Genomic DNA, 21,607 nt, shown 5'->3' on the forward strand with positions numbered 1-21,607 from the left:
TTCTTTGGTTTGTAATTAAGTCTTGAGTGAACGGTTACATCACTACTGTACTGTGTGTGTGTGTGTGCGTGTGTGCATGGTCCGCTATGTGACAGCAGTGACGTCATGGCAGGCAGGAAGCCACCAAAACGGGACAGGTCAGTGCTGTAAGAAGCCACGACGCCCCCTACTGGTGGGTCCGTTTATCACAGTAATAATAACAAAAGTGCCTTCAAATGAAATCACAGAATTTTAATTTGAGTTGATAAAAAGTGTCATTATGACATCACATATAAAAACACACTAAATGTACAAGTATACGGTGTTAAAAACAGTCATGGCTGTCATCCCACATACAAAAAAAGGTCACTTGATTCACTAAACCTCCCATCACGGAGGATGATGATCATCATATTAATGGTTCAGATATAATAAAATTATGTGTCATTCAGCAGGATTAAACAAGATAATGCACAGAATTTCAACCCCTAAAATAAAAAAGCCAGGAAATATGCACAAAGGGTCAGAATCACATGAAAATCGAGGCTCTGGAGTGACGGTCAGGACTGAAAAAGAGACAGAAGTTCTGTTTCAATCCCAGAACTAAATCCTGGTTAGAATCTTCTATCATTAACATAATTTCAATGGAACAGAGCTACTTCTATTTCAGCCGTGGTGGTTTCAGATGAGAGCTGCCTGTTCGCTTCGCAGCTCCTGCTGAATCATTGTTAGATGACGGAGCATCAGAGGACCCGGATCTTCTGTGCCCAGCATCCCTGCTGCAGTGAATCACTGAACCGTGGGACCACTGGTGATCAAACTGGGGCTGTGTTGTGAAGGTCAACACTGCGACCTCTGATAACCTGCCCCCTTATTGTTAACAGTACCTGTGCAGAATTCAATTGTCTCTCGACCCACCCGGGTCCTTGGTTCCCCTCACACAGACACGGTTTCGGCCGTAAGCGGGTCTCGGTGCGGGCTGGATCGGGCCTGCTGTTTCGCCATCCTGCGCCGCTTTTGCTCCTTCAGGTAGCCCCTCACCTGTCTGACGGTCTTGACTGTGAGCACCGTGCCGGCGGTGTACAGGATGGCGGTTATGAGCCCAAACAGCGCCACGGCTGCGTCCGCCCCGCCCACATCACAGTTCATCCAGGTGTAGCCGTTTCGAAAGTAAATTCTCTCGCGCTGCTTGCACACGTCTGTGGAGTTGACGCTGATGACGAAGTGCAGGTAAAGGCCGACGGCCACCACATAGACCACCGCTCCCACCGCCTGAAACACCAGCGCCCCCAACAGCAGCTTCTGGGACATCAGGTGGGGGGGTTTGTTCCCCGCAACCACAAACAGCAGAGAGATGACCCCGAAGGTCAGGCTGAAGGAGATGCCGCCGTAGATGCCCGGCGCCCTCATCTGGCTGTACTGCATGTCCAGGTCTCGTGCCTTCTGCAGCTCGGTGCCCTGCAGGTTGAGGTTGGTGTTGATGTTGAAGCCGCCCAACCCCCCCATGGAGGTAATGCCTGACATGACCATCTGAGCTGCGACCACACAGATCAGCACCAGGGCGTTGGTCAGCACGGCGCAGATCAGCACGATGCCTGCAGAGAACGTGGAGCAGGTGAGGAATAAAAGCAGCAAAGTGTGCTGGTTTCTGGATGGGACCAAAACAAACCGTTTAAATTTCCTCTTCTGGCTGCTCTGAGGTGCGACACCAGCTGCACTATTATTAACATTCTTATAAAAATCAGTCCCTAGTCTTTGAGACCAAGATATCAAGTTATCAGCCTCCTCCCCCCTCAGAGGATGACGCTTTTCTGCCTAAACTGAGACCAACAAACAGCAGAGAACTGGTTGGTCCCGTTTATAGCAGGAGGAAGGAATGAACCACTTTGTTGCGACACATTTAAATGAGCTTCTGCTTTATTTCTGAGAGAAGCGGGCCTACCTCTCCTGGAACATATGTTTGTACAACTGGAGTTACTCTGCTCCACCCGAGGGACTTCCCGACTATATTTGGGAGCGGGATCTGCTTCCCTGGGGTAGTATGGGGGCCGAGAGGACGACCTGGAACAGAGGAATATAAAACATGACAGAAAGCACTGATAAGGCATTATTGCTCATTTATTTTTTCAGTTAATCAACTACATAACTGATATTGAGAGCCTATATGAAAGGAAAGCAAATGAGTTTAAACCTCCCACTTTGGAGGAGCAGCGAATGCAGCATCATCTGAGGTTGAAGCTACGTGGAGATAACTAAGAAATGGGCTGGATAACTTTATAAAGTGATGTACCTGCACCCTGCAAATCTGAACAGCTCACTGAATGACGCATTTTCAGATACACGGGGCTGTTTCCTGAGTTTTTGAGTTGATAGTGACTGCAAACAACAAATATAAACTCTCAGGCCTGCAAAAACTGGATTTTGCCATCATATATCCTCTTTAAATACCTAAATGTTACGATTAAGTTAGTTCCTGACTTCTTGAAACGACATTTTTGAGCTTATATTGCTGATATTCATTTGTCATTTGTCAGCTCAGGACACAGAAAGGACATCAGGTTGTAGATTTGATGATATTTGACATACTTGGACCTTTAAATAATATAAATGTATGTTATTACAAAGTCTGATATCAGACATCAGGTTAAAGATGTGAAAACAAAGTTTAAATGACTTCTTATAAAAAGGTATTAACTTATTTATCTTTAATAACCTCATTTGTAAAAGCTTGGATGTGAAAGAGGATGTATTTTCCATTTCTCACATCGTTCTCAATGATTAATAATTATCATCATCACCATAAAATTGAAGAAAATGCAACAAATAATGTTTTGACACAACAGCAACACGTTTTTAAAAATGTCTGAGTGTTAAAATAAGACAAAAATATGTTTAATGCTTAAAAAAATGTTAGATTTAGCTGTATTTAAAACTGTCTATGAAGTAAAACTAAGTAAGTTAAATTAATACCTCTTTAGAGTCACTGTTAAGAGAAATTAGTTAAGAAAACTTATGTAAAGGAGTATTTTTATGTCGCTATTTTGATGTCCTGCTTTTAAATATTGTGAATGTTGCAGGTTTACACAGTGCACACCTATCGGAAGAGGACTGTCGGTCATCCCTGGGAGGCCGGTGATCTCCGTTTCTGGGCCGGTGGTCTCCGTTCCTCTCCCGGTGATCTGCGTTCCTCTCACGGTAGTCTCCGTTCCTCTCCCGGTGATCTGCGTCCCTCTCCCGGTAGTCTGCGTCCCTCCCCCGGTGATCTGCGTCCCTCTCCCGGTAGTCTGCGTCCCTCTCCCGGTGTCCCCGGTTTGAACGGGGCGGTTGGCTCATACCTGCTGACCGAAAGTGACACAGAAACAACCTTTGAACAACATAAAAATTAAACCAGGTCACTGAGATAAAAAAAAACAACTATATCATTATTAAATATTCTACTGTTATTTACGATTAATATTAAACGTATTTAATATTTAAAACATTAAAATAGGATTCGAATGTTTCAGCAACCGTTGACGCATAAAAACGTACCGTTCACGTAGTTTACGTCAAAACGTAGAAAACCTTAATAAACTACACGTATGCTCCTCATATTATCAATTTAAATTTTAAAAACATACACTTAATTATTTAACCAAACATAACGAGGCCTTTTCAACTTTTACGTCACGGAGTGGCAGGTTGAAACCTCGAAACCAAAAAGGAGCGCTTCGCAGGTTGTACGATACTTTAATTTAAAACTTATTTACGTTAGCTAGTTGGCTAAAACATCAGAATAATTAGCACTATCGAAGATAAACTTACCGTAAGGTCGATTAATGCAGTCTAAAATCCAGTTATATTATCATTTCTGAATCCTTGAATCACCAACTTGTTTGTTTTTCCGTGTTCAGGTAGAAATAACTCCACCCTTTTCGGAGAGGGACGGAGAAGGAAGGCGGAAGAGAAACATACAGGTAAGCGGAGCGGCTGCCTTTGGTAACAGCTGGGGCTTCTCTAATGAGGTTTCTGGATGGAGTTCAAATCATTACCAGCGTTTGTGAATCAGCCGCTTTGTGCGACGACAGTCCCGGCTGTGAAGCCAAAGAAGCCTCTGTTTTACACTCAGTTTTAGGGGGTGTTGGCCTTTAAACATGAGCAGCAGTGTCTCAGAGGCATCTTGTTGTTTATGGGCTTCTTTTATTGAAGCTCCCCTCTCTGAAGAGCCTTTTGTGCTCTCCCACAGCTCTCCCACAAGTTAAAGCCTACACTATTAGCCTATACGGTTTATGTTTATGAGTTCATGTTTTCTAAGTCAGGAAAGCCTGGAGCATGTTGGGAACAAATGATTCAATTCTTATGCATATATGTTTAGTAACTGATTAAGTCATTTAGTCATGATCTGAGTGGCTATTTATCTAGTGTGAAGTCTTCATGGTTTTGATTGTCATATTTTAAAGTGAAATAGATGTACAGTGCTGTACAAAAGCATTGAGCCAATCCTCATTTCTTTATATGGTGTCAAGAAAACGATAAATAGGTGCAGCAATGTATTGAAATGCGTTCAAACATAAATGTAAATACAGTTCATGAGGCAAAAACAGAGTTTCAATGGAGCTTGAGAGTCAATATCTGGTCTGAGCTCCTTTATTCTCCAACACAGCCTGAACCCTCTGAGACAAGCTTTCTGTCATTTCTTTAAGGAGTCTTCAGGAATAGTTCTCCAGGCTTCTTGAAGGACATCCCAAAGCTCTTCTTTGGATGTGGGCTGCCTTTTGTTCCGTTCTCTGTCAGATGATCCCACACTGCTTCAATAATGTTGAGGTCCGGGCTCTGGGGAGGATTCATCCCTCCATAAGACCTGTTGCCGCTGATTTTCAGGCCTGACACTTCTTCTTTTGTCCTCCACTTGTCCAGTTTCCTCAAATGTTTTAAGGACACACTGCACACCATGCTGAGATATGCCAAGTTTTCAGCTAATAGCTCTTTGGGAATCACCTTGTTGCTGCAGAAATCCTATTTTCTGTCTGTTAAACTGTGTTATCTTTGCTGTTTTTCATAGATGCAGCTAAAGAAATGGGAACAAATGATGTGTCTTTGTGACAGACTGCTAGTAACAAACTTAACTTGTTCATCCCTTAAGTTAGGAGTTTTTTTTTTATGCTTGAATGATTCATAAGTCAAGTGGCTGTTCAGTGGCTTACCAAACAAGAAACGCACTCAGGTACAAGGACTGGACTGAAAAAGCAGCCAACGTCAGGATAAAAACGTTGAAAGACTTTCAGAAAGCCTGGAGAACTATTGCTTAAGAATAGGCACAAGATTAGGGAAATATAAAGAAGTGAGGGGTGCACAGAGACTTTCTTTTACAGTACTGTATATACAGACAAAATTATCAGTGAATACATTTGTTGAAATATGCCACTTTGATTGTTTAGTTGAACCAAATGGCGTTTTAATTTAGGAATATCTGTCAATTTAGTATGCTAAAATGAATACATAAAAAACGATTTGTTGAATATAAAGCACCTGCTGTATGAAACATTCCGTCCAGCAGGTGGCGACATTTAAAATGTGATGACGTTTTTACAGTGAAACTCTTCCGGGTCGCTTCTCTGTCTTTGTAAACAAAAACATGAGGACACAACCGGAGTTTTGTAACGTCCTCTAACCACTGAAGCTCTCTGGTTTCCATTTGGACGGACCTTCCTCTGTTTTCCGTGTTTAATCCGGAACAGATTTACTCTCCACGGCCATGTTGTTCCTCCGGACTGCGGCTGTCAGCTGCAGAGCTCTGACCGCTTTGCGCTGCCTTCCCGCCGGCTACATCGCCTCCAGAAGCGCCGCTACTTACGTCCAGGGCCAGAGCCCCGAACCTCGCATTCGGGAGTACTTTTACTACATAGACCATCAAGGACAGGTGAGAAAAGCCGGTCATATATACAAATATTATGTAGATTTTTCTGCTAGTAAGACACTGAGCGCTGTGATTTTTGCAGCTTTTCCTCGATGACACTAAAGTGAAAAACTTTGTCACCTGCTTCAAAGGTAAGGTGTTTTTATTTTACTCACATTGACAGTTGTAAACATGTTCGGGCCAAATAGAGAAATTGGTATTGGTCCTATTGGCATATTATGGGGGAATAAATGTGTGTCTAAAGTCACTACTAATTAAAAACAAACGAACAAATTAACAAAAAAATAAAGGAAAGAAAGACAACCATGGCTATTTTTTTGCCTCCTTCCATCTGAAAATGTGCCACTTAGTTTTTATGTGTAATCCAGCCTCCTTTTGTATCTGCCGAATGCGGTTTATAATTGGCGTCATTTCCTATTTATCCTATTTTGGGAGTTAAAAATTCCAATTTACCATTTGTCTTTGAATGCACCTTCAGTACACCAAGCACAGCAACGGTTATAAAAACAAGCTTCGGTAAAATGTTGCATATATGAGCGATATTTCTTTACTTTATCTGATATTGATGCACGTGGCTTCTTGATCTTTTTAATTTTGTGTTTATTTTCTTATGTTTGGTCCTGATTTGCTGCTGAAGCGGTTGTACACTGCTGTTTTCCCACAGATTAGAAAAGCCCTCAATTCTGCTGTTATTCATCACATCAAATATTCAGTGAAGAATATTTATCAATCTTTACTTAAACATAAGAGCTTTTTTTTTTATTATGGGACATTGTCAGGGATGAACAGACTTATTGGGAGTGTAGTTAAAGAGCTCTCTGTGAGGCAGACGTGTTAAATATAAACAGCAGGCAGTGAAATCTCTATTAACTTATGGATTTACATGAAAAAGCGATGTTCTGTAAGCAGTCCTCCCTTACCTCATTTGAAGCAACAGTGTTGCAAACACATTTCCATTTAAAGAGTTATTTTTTTGACTGAATTAAGTAGCCTGAAGTGTTTATCCTCTTCATCTTGCTTTCCACATTTAAGGTTGAACTTTATATGTGCAGACAGACGCACTTTTAGGCAGAATTATCCCACGAGGGTGACTCTAACTTTCATGGTGAGGGAACTGCCGATGCTTTTATTATTGTCACATCTGAATCGTGAGGTTTATTCTTTTATCTTATTGCTCAGCAGCTCTCTTATTTGTTTAATTTTTCCAGACAAACAGTTCCTCGTCTTCTTCTTCAGCCGCCTGCGTTCAAATCACAGCGGGCGGTACGAGGAGGACTTCCCCTTCCTGTCCCTGTGCGGCAGGGAGAGGAACTTCCTGCGCTGCGACGACCGACCTGTGGTCTTCACTCACCTGCTGCCAGTAACCACGGGAGACCAGGAGGTGCTGTCGTACTGCGGCGGCGCGGAGAAGCTCTCTGCCCCGTTCCGCCCGGAGGCGCTGTACATGCATCCTGTCAGCGGGCGGGTTTACCACCCCTGCCACGAGCGCTGGGGGGGGGTCGGCCTGGTCAGGTCGGCTCTGGCCATCGAGTTCAGCTCCTTCTTTGTTTATCCACCAGAGAGCGGCCAATCAGAGCAGCCCACGCACTTTCTCTGGAGAGGACAGAAGCACACGCTGACCAATGAGCTCGCAGGATGCTTCCCAACAGCAGAGGAGGGCAGTGGGCAGCAGGGAGAACTGGGATAATGTCCAGAACTGCTCATGGGTGTATGTTATTTCATGTGTCTGTGAAATGCCCTCAAAACACCATCAGCTTTTTAATGAAAAGGGCTTGAAACAGCAACTTGGATTCAGTCTTGAACAAGCGTGTTTGATGTGCTTAAATTAGGTAAAACCTCAATGATCCTAAACCTTTTCACTTGATCCAAATCAAGCGATTTCTCTCCGTGTCCTTCAGCGTTTAACTCAGTGATTTTGGTCACGGGGACAGTTTTGATTTTAGCACCGAAGAGATACTTTGATCCAGAAAGTCATAGCATTCCTTCTTGCCCTTTTGATTAGTAGTCTCCTAACATACTAGATATGTTATGTGACAAATGGAGGTTGATTTATCACAGAAAAGGGGTGAGAGGCTTTTTTCAAGACAAACTGGAGGGATCAAACACTTACTGTATTAGCTGAGTTAAAGGAAGTCGTGCTGGGTCTCTGCAAGCAGCAAACTGTGTGAAATGACAAGTAAAGCCTGAAATGCATCTCAGTGAGGCGTAAAACGGAGGCATGTTACCATTTAAAAGTTGTTTCTTGTTGGTTAATGACACAGAAAACAGTTTTCTGGTGAACAATGCAGAGATTTGAAACTTCGGCAGCACCACAGCTGGTTTTCTCTTAGAAAGGAGATGGTAGAACAGAGCTCAGAGTCAGGTAAAGTATGTAAAAACTAACTATTCAAGCAATGTAAAATGTTCAAGGTTTACCTTCCTCACGACACCGGATGTCTCGGGGAGATGAATGAACTGTGAATATGGTGGCTAAAAAGATGTCGGTCAGGGATCTAAACCATGTCCAAAGTGCTGTCTCTTATAGCGCATGTGAAGCAGGCAGCACAATATTCTCACTTCAGGATAGTGTTTCTGTGCTCAAACAGTAGTTTTGAGTAGATCTCAGTCCATTACTAATCCTCAAAACCAGATTTTTAAACCCATCTGTTCAGTGCAATTCAAATAAATCGCATATTTAAAGAGCTTCATCATCAAAACACATATCTACTGTCTATGTATTGACTCATAAAATCCACCACTCATGACTATATAATAAAGACATCGCTGAATATATTTGGTAGTATTATCATTTGTTTGCCCTGAGGGTGGAGCAGATTTTGGGGTAAATTCTGCTCAATAATCAGCAGATGTTGCATTCAGGGGTGCGATTCTTTACTCTCAGTGAGGTCCATGTTCTTCCTCCTTTTTTTTTTGTCTTTTTCCATCTTTTCTCCGTTGGATTTGACTGTTTTTACACAAACTGAATAAAAGTCTAACCAGGAAAGAATGTCTTTGAAAGGAGGTAATAGAGGAGGATTCCTCACAAGATGGCGCAAACGTCCCAGCATGCAACACGGCGTGATGAACCTTAACTTTCTCATTTTCACACTCATTTCCTCCCTGCTCTCAGTCTGTTTGTGATCTTTCATTTAGAGATTAAATTGATTGTAATACATTTTATGAAATGGCAATAATCCTCAAACAACATGAACTTTCCAAATAAAAAAGAGAAATAAGTCATTTATAAAATGAGAAGTGTGTTTGTCCAGTCTTATTCTGAATAAATTCAAGTTTTGTTGACAGAAACCATAATTCATCTTCTGCATTTCTGCGGGAAAAATGCTGAATATTCCCTTAAATTCTTGTGTTCAGGTTCTTCTTCAGTTCTGTGCAGCTGCCGTCAGAAAAATGGGAAATGGATGCAGTGATTTACTGTAACTTGTGGAAATTCTAAAGAGCTCTAAAGTGAATATCTGGTCTGAGCTCCTTTATTCTCCAACACAGCCTGAACCCTGTGAGACGAGCTTTCTGTCATTTCTTTAAGGAGTCTTCAGGAATAGTTCTCCAGGCTTCTTGAAGGACATCCCAAAGCTCTTCTTTGGATGTGGGCTGCCTTTTGTTCCGTTCTCTGTCAGATGATCCCACACTGCTTCAATAATGTTGAGGTCCGGGCTCTGGGGAGGATTCATCCCTCCATAAGACCTGTTGCCACTGATTTTCAGTCCACTTCTTGTGTCATTTGGCACAGCTCAGCCTTTTCTCCCTGTTTCCCTTCCTTAAGAACGGCTTCTTGACAGCCACCCTTCCATGGAGACCATTTCTGATGAGGCTTGGGCCAACAGTAGATGGATCAGCTGAAGGTCCAGATGCATCTCTCAGGTCCTGTCAGGTCACAGCTGGATTTTTTCCTCTTTCTTAAGGACATCACTTTCAGATCCTGTTCATCTGCTGTAGATAGTTTTTTAGGCCTGACACTTCTTCTTTTGTCCTCCACTTGTCCAGTTTCCTCAAATGTTTTAAGGACACACTGCACACCATGCTGAGATATGCCAAGTTTTCAGCTAATAGCTCTTTGGGAATCACCTTGTTGCTGCAGAAATCCTATTTTCTGTCTGTCAAACTGTGTTATCTTTGCTGTTTTTCATAGATGCGGCTAAAGAAATGAGAACAAATGATGTGTCTTTGTGACAAAGTGCCTAAAGATCCAGTTTAAAATGGCTTCTTTGCTAAGTTGTCTGTTATGTGTCGACACAACACTGGTTCATCCCTTTAGTTCCGAACCTTTTGGAGTTAAGTGACTCTTAAAATTGTCAGCTACAAGGACTGGACTGAAAATGAGTGAAAAAGTAGTCAAAATTTGAAAGACCTCCAGAAAGCCTAAAGAAAGGAGAACTATTGCTGAAAACCACTTTAAAATGATGATCAGAAAGTCTGGCTGCTTGGAGGGGAGTGAGGGCAGGATCAGGACTGTAGCTCGGTGTCACCACTTTGTCTAGTTTTCTACTCTGCCTTACATCTTTTTCATAGTATTTGTATGTAGATTGCACGGACTGTTTCCACCTCAGTACATGACATGAGGTGGAGGACTCAGCGGGCCTTTAAGGAACTGCAAGTCCCAGAGATCACAGCATCGGTGAACCTGGAACCGCCGCTGGACAAAAATGGCAGCGGCGCCCAGAGACACATGTGGGCTTCTGGAGCGGTCTGTCCGGGAGCGGGTCCCGCCGCTTCTCACCGACCTGTACCAGTTCACCATGGCGTACGCGTACTGGCGGGCCGGCCGGCACCAGGAGCCCGCCGTGTTCGAGCTCTACTTCAGGGACAATCCGTTCGGCGGCGGCTTCTCGCTGTTCGCAGGTCAGCACGACTGCCTGCTGTTCCTGCGCAGTTTTCGCTTCACAGAGGAAGGTGAGAACAACTTGAACTGTATTTTTCGTGTTAATGGCGTTTCCTAAAACCCCTTTAAACTCATGAAAGGCGTTTTTTTGTGGATCAAGGCTTCTCTGCTGTGCATACCAAGCCGGTTGCGCAACACTCCACTAAGCGACCCCGGCGAGGTTGTCAATGAACGTGCAAATGCCAGCGCGGTATTTGACAGTTTTGACCTTTAACTTTGAACTTTAGCACCGAAAATAATCCCAACCGAACTGAGTGCCGTAAAGATCGAGAGGCCCACTTGGAGCAGCATTCCGTTCAAGTCCAGGGAAATGAAACAGATTATCCTGCGCGCAGGAAACTTCTGAAAGCGGTGATTTAAAACAAGACCCACAAAGTGGAAGTGCTCTGCTACACATTAAGGCAGCTCTCACAAATTTACTCAATTCAAATGATTTAATTTAAGTATTACATTTAATGTAATGACTTACTTCCAACTAAAGTTGACAAGTAAAGTAGTGAAGAAAATCATGCTTTGTGGACAAAGTGATACATTGACTCAAAGTATAATGTTTTGCTGAGCTTTAAAGGTCAGATTTGCTCCAGTGTGACAAAGTGCTTAGACATTAGTACAATATTAGCATTAACTGAAGTGAAGGGAATGAAATGTTCTCAAATGCAGTGAAACCTTAAATATGTTGTGTTGGTTTGTTTTAACCTTCGTAAAAGTACAAAGAAATGATTTTCAGCGTCTTGACTGACCAGAAAAAGGAGATTAATGTAAAGTTTGATGTCAGTGATTTTAAAGAAAAAAGAAAAGAAAGATATATTGTTTACACTGTTTTGGAAGTCCAACAATTGGCAAATAAACCGGTGACAGGTGAGGGTGTCAGGATTGGGTATAAAAGGAGCATCCGTCAGATTCAGTCTGTCCAAGTGAGGATGGGTCTTTGCTAACAACTTTCATCACTAAGTCAGCACTGCATGAGAAACCGTCAGGCCACCATGATCAATACAGCCACATGGGCTCAGGAGGAGCTGGGAAAAGCATTTTCACTCAACACAGTCCACGGCTGCATCCAGAAATGTGAGCTGAAGCTGTATCACACCAGGAGGAAGCCATATATCAGCTCTGTGCAGAACCACGGCCCAGTTCTCTGGACTCCAGCTCATCTCAGAGGGACAGAAAGACAGTGGACACGTGTTCTGTGGGCAGATGAGTCCACGTTTCAGCTGCTTCTGGGAAAAACTGATGAGAAAGAGCATCCAGGCTGTTATCAGAGAAAGGTTTAAAGCCAGCGTCTGTGATGCTATGGGGCTGCATCAGAGTCCATGGCATGGATGGCTTCATCTGTGTGAAGGTACCACTGAGGCACAGCTGGATGTTGGAGTTGCTGCCATCAAGGTGACTTCTGTGGTTATTTCAGCAGGACGATGCCAGACCTCATTCTGCAGGACTTCCAGCAGCTTCATACACACAGAGTGTGTGAACTCGGCTGCCTGCCTGCAGTACACATCTGTCTCCTGCTGCAGATGTTGGAGCATCATGAAGAGGAGAACCAGACAACAGCAACCAGGGACTGTTGAGCAGCTGAAATCTGGGATTCAGCAGGAATGGACTCAGATTCCTCTGAAAAACTGCAACTCTTAGTGTCCTCAGTTCCCAAAGTATTACAAAGTGTAAAGGAAGCTGATGGGAAACACGACTCTAATAACTTGTGTGCTGAAAATACGTTTGTTCATTCACTCAAATCGGATATTTAATGCCGGCCTCCTCGTTTATTTTTAGTAGACTTTTTCTGTTTTTGATTATGGACTCGGGGCCTTTAGTGAAGAGAAAAATAGCTCCTCCACCAAGTGGTGAAGTTGAAAGTAGCATGGACGGCTCAGTTAAAGAAAGTTAATACATTCCTGTTAATTTATTGAGTGAATCTATTCCTCACTGAGAATGAGGTCAGTTGGGCTTCAGACATAATTGCCAACATGCTTCTGATGTGCATCACTAATGATGTCTGATTCAAACTGGAGCTTCAAACATGTTTCTCTGAGTTTTATAAGAGTGAGAGCACTGATGCCTGCTGGATTGGATTAGCTGAACATCAGGTTTACTCCTGTTGTTGTAACTGTGTGTGTGTGTGCTGATGGAGGACATGTGAGGCAGCGGGACACATGGAGGACGTGTGTTTGTGTAAGAACACGTGTCTCACGGTGCACTTGCTTGTTGGTCTCATTGACAGAGTTCCAGCTGTTGTGTTAACTCTGTTTGTGGATACAGATGTGGAGTTCCTTCGCTCCGTCCTGCCCTGCACCACCGACCCCGCCTTCTTCCAGTTCCTACGAGGCCTCGACTGTTCGGGCGTGACGCTCCGCTCCGTCCCAGAGGGCACCGTGGTGTTTGCCAGGGTGAGCTGCGGGTTGTCAGGGTGAAACTGTCGGTCTGAGTGTGAAGGGGTCAGAGGGAGTAACGGGTGCAGCATGTCTAACCACTGCAGGTGCCTCTGATGGAGGTGGAGGGTCCGCTGGCTGTGGTGCAGCTGCTGGAGACCAGTTTGCTGTGTCTGGTGAACTACGCAAGGTAACAACTCGCACACAGTTGTGTTTCTGTCATTTCAGAGGAGGAGACGTTGAATGAAACCTCATCTCATACTCACAGAAGCTCAAACCAAGTCCCCTTAAGTTTTATTTAATGACAGCTTTGTTTTTATTGCTGAAAAATATCTTTATTTGTACTGATTTATCTCATTTTACTCCAAACTTTTGTTCCTTTTTGTCCAAGGAGTCAAATACGTGATGTAAGTTGAGGTTTAATCAGGATTCAAACCACTAAAAATCACTTTTAAAGTGCAGCATTCACTGACCTCTAACTGTGTGGGGAAAAAGGCATTTGCCGTTGTTCAGGGGTGACTCAGGGGAGTATAAGAAGAGGAAGCGGCTCTTTTTGGAGTGGAGATTGTACCTTTACCTCAGGTCTTAAAGCACAATGATGGGATATTGAGACCTGTTGTCGCTTGTATTTGTGTGGAACTTATCGGTCTTTGCAGTCAGACCCGTATCCAGCAATGGCACCAGAACTGGTGGCTCCCAAACATCCGCAGTGTGATTACACGATGCAGTGATGTGCAACATGTAAAACTGCTGAAGCAGATTATTAAAGGTTGTTATTCCACATTGTGTGAAGGATCTTTACTCCCAGAAGGAAAAAAGTCTTGTTTTGTTCAGATTGAAAGCAGAGGCAGCTGTTCGGGGTCAGCTGTGGTAACAGAATTGTTTGCCATACTTCACACAGACTACTTTTCTCCCCCTAAACTCTTTCTTTACATAGCTTTAACAAAGGCATTGCAGCACAGTGACCTGACCTTGGTGGGCTGCGTTTCAGCCTCTTCCTCGTGATGACTTTCCTACATGGAACTGTAAGAATCCTGAATATCACCCGGATCCAATCCCAGTAGCTCTAATGTGCTCTCCTGATTTAAGGTGATGTTATGACCAAAAGACACGAGCCTGATTGCGTCATCATTTGAATTTGAGGTGTGATAAAGAAATGTATCGAGGCAGGGATGTCCACATCCGATCCTGCAGCTTTCAGACGCTCCCCTGCTTCAACACACCTGAGTCAGATCAGTGCATCATTAGCAGGTTTGTGCAGAGAAGAGATGCATTTCATCTGAAGCAGGGAAACATCTAAAACCTGCAGGACAGCGTCCCCTCGAGGACCGACTTTGGACATCCCTGTTTTAAGGTCTTCCAGCTGAATTCTCTCCACCTTTTGGAGCAGGTTGAGGATGTCCTGCATGTGCCCATCACCCTCTGACATGTCAGTGTTTGGCTCTTTTTCCCTCTGCAGTTTAACTGACAGCGTGTTACAGCCACTGCATTTTTGCAAGCCCTCATACAGTTTAGCAACAGTTTTACCAGGGATGCACGCCCTTCTACGCAGCATTAAACGGGTCTATAACTTTATTCCCTCCTTGAGAAATTCGAGTTTTTCAAAGGACACGATGCCTTCCATCATTGTGCACACAGCTGTTTTTCTCTCCATCTTATAAAAGTATGATCTGCTTGTCTAGGTTTAAATTTAAATCAGAAGTTTACTGTCTCTCAGGCTACATTTTGAGAGACTGGGAGAATGGATAAAAGCATTCCTGTCTGTGCACTTCGCTTTACAGACTGTTGGGTTTACAGTTAAAGTTTTGACCAAGATAATTACTGCCTGTCAAACATGAGAGTAAATTCAACAAGAAATCACATTTTCCTCAAACAGTACTCCTCCAAGAGTGCTATGATCTGCTGCAGAGTGTGTTAAGGTCATTTAGTTTGCTGGCTGTCATCATCCTCTGCCTGCTGGTGCTCTTTTCATCCTTCCACACATTTCTGGGAGCTGTAACAGATGGTTGGGTCTGATTCGGTCACACAACACACACCCTGACGGGAACAACACACCTGAGGCTGGAAGCAGCAAATTCAAAACAAAAAGCTCTGTTTCTGTAGCGATCCTCACCTTCATGTTGACACTTTAACACTCAGAAAGTTTCAGTAGCAAAGTAAAGAAATGTTATTAGCCATTCATGATTGCCTGAGGTGTTATAATGCTGTTCAGTTCATAACATTTCTCTCATTGTGTGTCAATATTTACACATAAATATGAATAAATCACAAGGAAATGCAAGAGAAAGCTCAAATATTAGTTTAGAAATCACTACAGCTACATGTTTGGTATTTGAGTGTCTTTTGATTTGTGAAATCATGTCTTTATATCATGTTTTTAGCTTTTAGTCACCTTTTTTACTGTCTTATGTTCACCCAGAGGAACTTCACATAAATATATCAATATTATTTTAAGGAATTTCTGTTTGAAATGTCGAGAACTGAATATCTGAGCCTCATGAAACCTGTTTCTTTTAACTAAAACATGCAAAGAAATATTTGTTTTTTTTTACTTAAAATAAGGAAAAGTGATGTATTGATGAACCTAAAGCTGGTACACAATGATTTATCCTCTGGTACATACTCTTCCTCCAGCTTTGGACTGAAACTGTGCTTTTCATGCTGCTGCTGTGTGTGTGAATGCAGTCGAAGTCATGACCTCGCTCTCCCTGTTGTCAGTCTGGTGTGCAGTAACGCCGCTCGTTTCCGCCTGGCGGCCGGGCCTCAGAGGAAGCTGCTGGAAATGGGCCTCCGGAGGGCTCAGGGCCCGGACGGAGGACTCACCGCCTCACGATACACGCACATCGGAGGTGAACGCTGTGTGTCTTTCCAGGATGCACGCTCCCGCACTCATACTTGGATTCTTTTGGATTTCACATAACCACAAGCTCACGGTGGGTTTCTTCCTCCAGGGTTTGATCTCACCAGTAATGTCCAGGCTGGTTTCCTGTTTGGGATCCCCGTCGCAGGGACCATGGCACACTCCTACGTCACCTCCTTCACCTCCCTGGAGGAGGTGTGGCCACAGGTGAGGATGTTTGCAGATGTAGAGAACGTTAATTTCTGTGGGAAATAGGCTCACCTAAGCAGACGTTTAAATGCTTAAAACACATTTTAGCTCAGCTAACCGTGACAGCTATGGAGCTCATTGACTCGTAATGCATGAGTGGTAATTGTTGAGTGAATACAAACAGAAATAGATAAGAGTGAAAGTAAAGGGATGCAGCCGGATAGAAGGAGAGAAGAAGTGGAGGGTAAAACTCTGAAGAAGAAGTTGGTCACAAACGGTTCGACCAGTAAAAAAAAAAGCATTAAAAATGAGTAAATGAATAAACCAAAAGTTCTTGGAATCGATTTATCGAGTCCAGCTGCAGCTCTTCTGTCTCAAGCTATGATGTAGTTGATGATCTGTGTTGTTATGTTCTTCATTTTTTGTCTCCTCTCAGACCCTGGTGGCGGCGAATGGGGATACCAATCACTTCGACATCATTTCCCTCACGAAAGGCTTGCTGAGTCGAGTGTGTGAGCTTCTGGGAGCGAAGCCCGGGAAGATCCGGGAGGGCGAGTTGGCTGCTTTCTTGTCTTACGCCATCGCCTACCCTCACAACTTCCTGCCTGTGATCGACAGCTACAGCGTTGGCTGGTAATCCTCACATGTTCTCTGGAAGTGGAAACAGAATGTGTCTTATTGTTTCTGTGAATCGATTTGATGCCTCCTTCAAGGTTATATTTAGCTGACATTTTAAAAGGTTATATGACATAAACGCCTACTTCTCTGCATCTCTGTCTCTGTTGTTTGTGTGGATTTTGGTACACGAGCATCAGAAACCATGTTTAAACATGTCGAATGTTTTCTACAGTTTATGACATTATCCATCCATCCATTTTCTATACCGTCAATCCGTTAATCGGGTAGCGGGTGGGCTGCTATCCCGGCAGAGTTTATGACATTATGAGCATGTAAAATACTGTGTAACCTTCCTTCAACCTGGATTTAATCACTAGGTGTCACTATTTTACTGTGGATTTGATTAAGAGAGCATGTTTTTCCAGAAAACCCCGGTTATCATCAGTCCTGATGGCTTCACAGATGCGGTCGAGGCGTTTTCCATGAAGCTACAGAGATCTGTCTGGAATCCAGGGTGACGTATGTCTTTGTGTCTGTGATTGCAGTAGCGGCCTGCTGAACTTCTGTGCCGTGGCCTTGGCGCTCTGTGAACTCGGCTACAGACCTGTAGGAGTGCGTCTGGACAGCGGGGACCTCTGCAGGCAGTCCATCGAAGTCCGTCGTGTCTTCAGACTCTGCAGCGAGCAGTGAGTGAGGTGCCATGCTGCATGTGTGCATCACTGTCACTCCTCTGCAGGTGTGGACCTCTAATTTCCCATTGTTCCCTCTCCACTCTCGCTCTTTTTGTTCACTTCACATCTGCAGTTTTTCCGTCTCTGCCTTTGACTCTCTGATCATCGTGGGGACCAATAATATCTCAGAGCAAAGCATGACTGAACTCAACAGGAAGGTAAGTGGAGCAGAATTATTCTTTATGAGACGCTGTTATTTTGAGACTTCCTTATATTCGGGATGCTCTGGTTCTTATTGTCTCAGGAGAATGAGATCAACGTGGTTGGCGTTGGAACACATCTGGTCACCTGCACTAAACAGCCCTCTCTGGGCTGTGTGTATAAGGTGATTTATCAAACAGAAACATACACATTCAGAGGTGTCTCAGTTCATTTGTCATGTTAATATTTGCCTTGTGTTTGTGTTTGTGCACAAGCTGGTGGAGGTGAGAGGAAGGCCCAGGATGAAGATCAGTGAGGACCCTGAGAAAAGCACAGTTCCAGGGAGGAAAGCTGTATACCGGCTATTAGACACCGACGGTGAGAACCACTTTGTTTTACCAGTTTTCACACCCTCATTTCTTGTTTTTTTCTCTTCAGCTGCACCCTCTCACAATCTGTATGTCCTCCAGTAGTGCTAAATCTCTAAGAATAGATCTCATCCCACACTTTGGTTGGCTGATGTGTGCTGCTTGTTCTCCTCTGCAGGTCATCCTTTTCTCGACCTGTTGTGTCTGGAGGTGGAGCCTCCCCCAGAGGCAGGACGCCCACTGAGCTGTTACCCTATGGGCTGCAACAACTCACCTGCCTCAGTTACTCCAGCTGAGATCACCTGCCTGCGCCTGGAAGTGTTCACCAAAGGACAGGTGAGGACGGAGTGTGAAATCACAATGTCTGCTGTCACCCACCTGATTCTGTTTCTGATTCTGTGATTATTCCTTTTAATTCCACACAAAATCACCTGAAATGAACACAGAAACAGCCTCTGTGTGTTTTACAGGAAATACACCCACAGTTTGGATGTATTTACATTAATAAGGTTTTATTGGGCCATTGTAAGCACTTAATAAATGTTTTTCACCTCATGTGTCAGTGGTCATGTTGATCAAAGACTGTTACTGTCTAAAAGACTCACATCTAAAGAAAATACTAGTTTTTCTTTGTGTTCTGGAGGGTTTTGAGCATTACGAAACAAGACATTATGATAAGACTTTACCCTTTGTCTTGATGAATGTGTGTTCGTTTTTTTCTAGGTCACACAACCTCTGTGCAGCGCTGCAGAAACTAGAGCAAAGGTCCAGAGCTCCCTCCAGACTCTGAGCCCTCGACATAAGAGGCTGCAGGAGCCGGACTCGTACATAGTGAGTCCCAAAAGCACAAAACAACTAAGATTTCCTCTAAGACACAAAAACAGATTTATAAACCTTCTTATGTGGAAAAATGTCAAGCCTGTGGTCCTGTCTCCCTCCAGGTGGCGCTGTCAGAGAAACTCCACAACTTGGTCAAAGAGCTCCAAAAATGCAGCAGTGACAGCAACAACTTTCTTTTAGCCAACTAAAGATTATTTTTCATGCATATTTTTTCCCAAGTGCCTCACACTAAAAGAAGAGTTTATGTTTGTGTAGCATGGTCTTAATGAAGCTCCTTGGTGCCCTCCAAACACACAGTGTGTTCCTCAGTCACTCACATTTAATGCCTCTGAAACTGGGTTAAAATAACCACAATGTCTGAGTTTGTCAGCTAGCAATCAGATAGGGATAGACAACAATAACAATAACTCCAATCAAATCATTTTTGCTGTTTTTATGAAGAAAACGTTCAATCAAGCAGCAGAAAACAGGAGTTGTGTGCTGCTAAAAATGCAATCAAGTTGCACCCGGTTTTATTCTCAAATGCGTTAATTTAACGCATTAAATGAACATGAGACAAAAATAAGCTCAAATCTGTCCTGTTTCTGGACTAAATTAAACGTACAATCTTGATTATACAAATCTCTTCAGCAGAGGAAAATAGCTTACATTAAAGAGTCCATATTTTTGAGATTCCTTCGAATCATTTTGAACATGTTTTAATGTTTACTTGCATCCCTTTCCTCTTTTTTCTGTCATGTTTCACTTAAGGTCTTGTCTCTTTAAGGCCCAATCTGCTCTAATTGACCAAAAATGGCTGAGTGGAGGCAGGAGCTCAGTCTTTAGATAAAGTAAATTGCCAAAAGTATTCACTCCCCCATCCAAATAATTAAATTCAGGTGTTCCGTGGCCACAGGCGTATAAATCCAAGCACCTCGACTGCTTCGACAAACATCTGTGAAAGAATGGCTCGCTCTCAGGAGCTCAGAGAATTCCAGCATGGTACCGTGACAGGATGCCACCTGTGCAACAAGTGCAGTTGTGAAATTTCCTCGCTTGGACACGTCAACCAGGAAGTGGTCGGCCTCGTAAAATGACAGCGGGGTCAGCTGATGCTGAGGCGCATAGTGCGCAGAGGTCGCCGACTTTCTGCAGAGTCAGTCGCTGCAGACCTCCAAACTTTATGTGGCCTTCAGATTAGCTCAAGAACTGTGCGGAGAGAGCTTCATGGAATGGGTTTCCATGGTAACTGCATCCAAGCCATGCATCACCAAGTGCAATGCAAAGCGTTGGATGCAGTGGTGTAAAGCTGCCGCCACTGGACTCAAGAGCAGTGGAGACGCGTTCTCTGGAGTGACCAATCACGCTTCTCCATCTGGCAACCTGATGGAGGAGTCTGGGTTTGGCGGTTGCCAGGGGAACAGTACTTATCTAACTGTAAAGTTTGGTGGAGGGAGGATTATGGTGTGGGGCTGTTCTTCAGGAGCTGGGCTTGGCCCCTTAGTTCCAGTGAAATGAACTCTGAATGCTGACGCTGTAAAGAGGTCGTTTCCTTAAATTCAGCTGCTGGCTACCTGCTGAGCCTTAGGGGGGGACATCTGAATCCCAAGTTTGAGGAAACAGTTTGGGGATGGCCCCTTCCTGTTCCAACATGACTGCGCACCTGTGCACAAAGCAAGGTCCATAAAGACATGGATGAGCCAGTTTGGTGTGGAAGAACCTGACTGTCCTGCACAGAGTCCTGACCTGGACCTGATAGAACACCTTTGGGATGAATTAGAGCAGAGACTGAGAGCCTTCTGTCCAACATCAGTGTCTGACCTCACAAATTAGCTTCTGGAAGAATGGTCAAAAATTCCCATAAACACACTCCAAAACCTTGTGGGAAGCTTGCCCAGAAGAGTTGAAGCTGTTCTATTCATATTAAACCCGATGGATTAAGGATGGGATGTTACTTAAACTCAAATGTGTGCAAAGGCAGATGAGCCAATACTTTTGGCAATATGGTGCATGTTCAAGTGCAGCTTTGGCTCACTACGAACAGCTGGGAATGAAAGAGCTGGAGTATAAAAAAGACTGCATTCGAGTTGGACACAGAGGCTAATCTCATCAAATTGTATGATCAAGAAAGTCAGTTCAAAGGATAAAAACATGACCCTCAAAGGTTGGAAATGGAGACTAGTGTTTGGTGTGCATATTTAAGAAGTGAGGACTTTAACTTAACTCCACAGATCTTTTAGATGCACTAAACGCTGAAGGAAATGGAAAACTAAAAAAACATATGAGCTCTTTAAGTTAAAGCTCATTGAAACTCCATCTGCTGAGGAATGGTGATCAGAAACCACGAGATTCTGGTGTCAGACGAGCTCAGATTAGCTTATTTTTTTCCCATCATTACTTAAAAAAACTCAAATTCTGTCTGTGAACGTACTTCAAATATACATGTCTGTGTTGTTTATTTTCATGTTTGTAGTCTATAACATCTATTAAATATGCTCACGACTTTACATCATGTTGTTCTGGACTCGTTTCTGTTTTTAAGCAAATAATTTTTCTGCCTTGGCGCCCTCCAGTGGTGGAAGACGGAACACTGCTTGACTCATGCATGTCAGTCTAATTTATCTGCCTCTACAAATGTTTTCAAAAAGAATAGTTTTAAATATGCTGCTTAGAGCTTCCTATCAGACTTTATTGTTTAAAAAGAACATGTTGCTACAGTGTTGTGTGTCATCTGCTTTTTTCCTGTGTGTGTTTGACTTAGTTTGGA

At 43.5% G+C, this 21,607-nt stretch overlaps 3 protein-coding genes across 4 annotated transcripts; 2 read left to right on the forward strand and 1 right to left on the reverse strand.

Annotated features, from left to right (window-relative positions):
• Nucleotides 1-228: 228 nt before the first annotated feature.
• LOC140311546 (MARVEL domain-containing protein 3) lies at nt 229-3,865 on the reverse strand. The gene is made up of 5 exons (XM_072388939.1): nt 3,784-3,865; nt 3,271-3,314; nt 3,074-3,144; nt 1,922-2,040; nt 229-1,574 (listed from the first exon to the last, which is right to left on the reverse strand). The coding sequence occupies exons 2-5, from the start codon at nt 3,310-3,312 to the stop codon at nt 916-918; spliced, it is 891 nt and encodes a 296-aa protein (XP_072245040.1). The 5' UTR covers nt 3,313-3,314; nt 3,784-3,865; the 3' UTR covers nt 229-915.
• On the forward strand, nt 3,847-9,059 carry cunh8orf82 (chromosome unknown C8orf82 homolog). 2 transcript variants are annotated; one of them, XM_072388940.1, is made up of 4 exons: nt 3,847-3,935; nt 5,513-5,878; nt 5,958-6,006; nt 7,084-9,059. In XM_072388940.1, exons 2-4 carry the CDS (start codon nt 5,714-5,716, stop codon nt 7,560-7,562), a joined length of 693 nt encoding a protein of 230 aa, XP_072245041.1. In that variant the 5' UTR covers nt 3,847-3,935; nt 5,513-5,713; the 3' UTR covers nt 7,563-9,059. The 2 variants fall into 2 exon arrangements, with proteins under 2 accessions (XP_072245041.1, XP_072245042.1); XM_072388941.1 differs by having other exon boundaries at nt 3,902-3,935; nt 5,516-5,878.
• A 1,379-nt stretch (nt 9,060-10,438) lies between these two features.
• On the forward strand, nt 10,439-21,347 carry naprt (nicotinate phosphoribosyltransferase). The gene is made up of 13 exons (XM_072388944.1): nt 10,439-10,762; nt 13,005-13,132; nt 13,222-13,304; nt 15,833-15,963; nt 16,066-16,181; nt 16,600-16,796; nt 17,327-17,467; nt 17,586-17,670; nt 17,757-17,837; nt 17,929-18,031; nt 18,200-18,357; nt 18,745-18,852; nt 18,963-21,347. Exons 1-13 carry the CDS (start codon nt 10,516-10,518, stop codon nt 19,047-19,049), a joined length of 1,665 nt encoding a protein of 554 aa, XP_072245045.1. The 5' UTR covers nt 10,439-10,515; the 3' UTR covers nt 19,050-21,347.
• Nucleotides 21,348-21,607: the final 260 nt, after the last annotated feature.

Source organism: Leuresthes tenuis, unplaced genomic scaffold (genome assembly GCF_036924035.1).
Source record: "Leuresthes tenuis unplaced genomic scaffold, fLeuTen1.0.hap1 SCAF_7, whole genome shotgun sequence".
Lineage (NCBI taxonomy): Eukaryota > Metazoa > Chordata > Actinopteri > Atheriniformes > Atherinopsidae > Leuresthes > Leuresthes tenuis.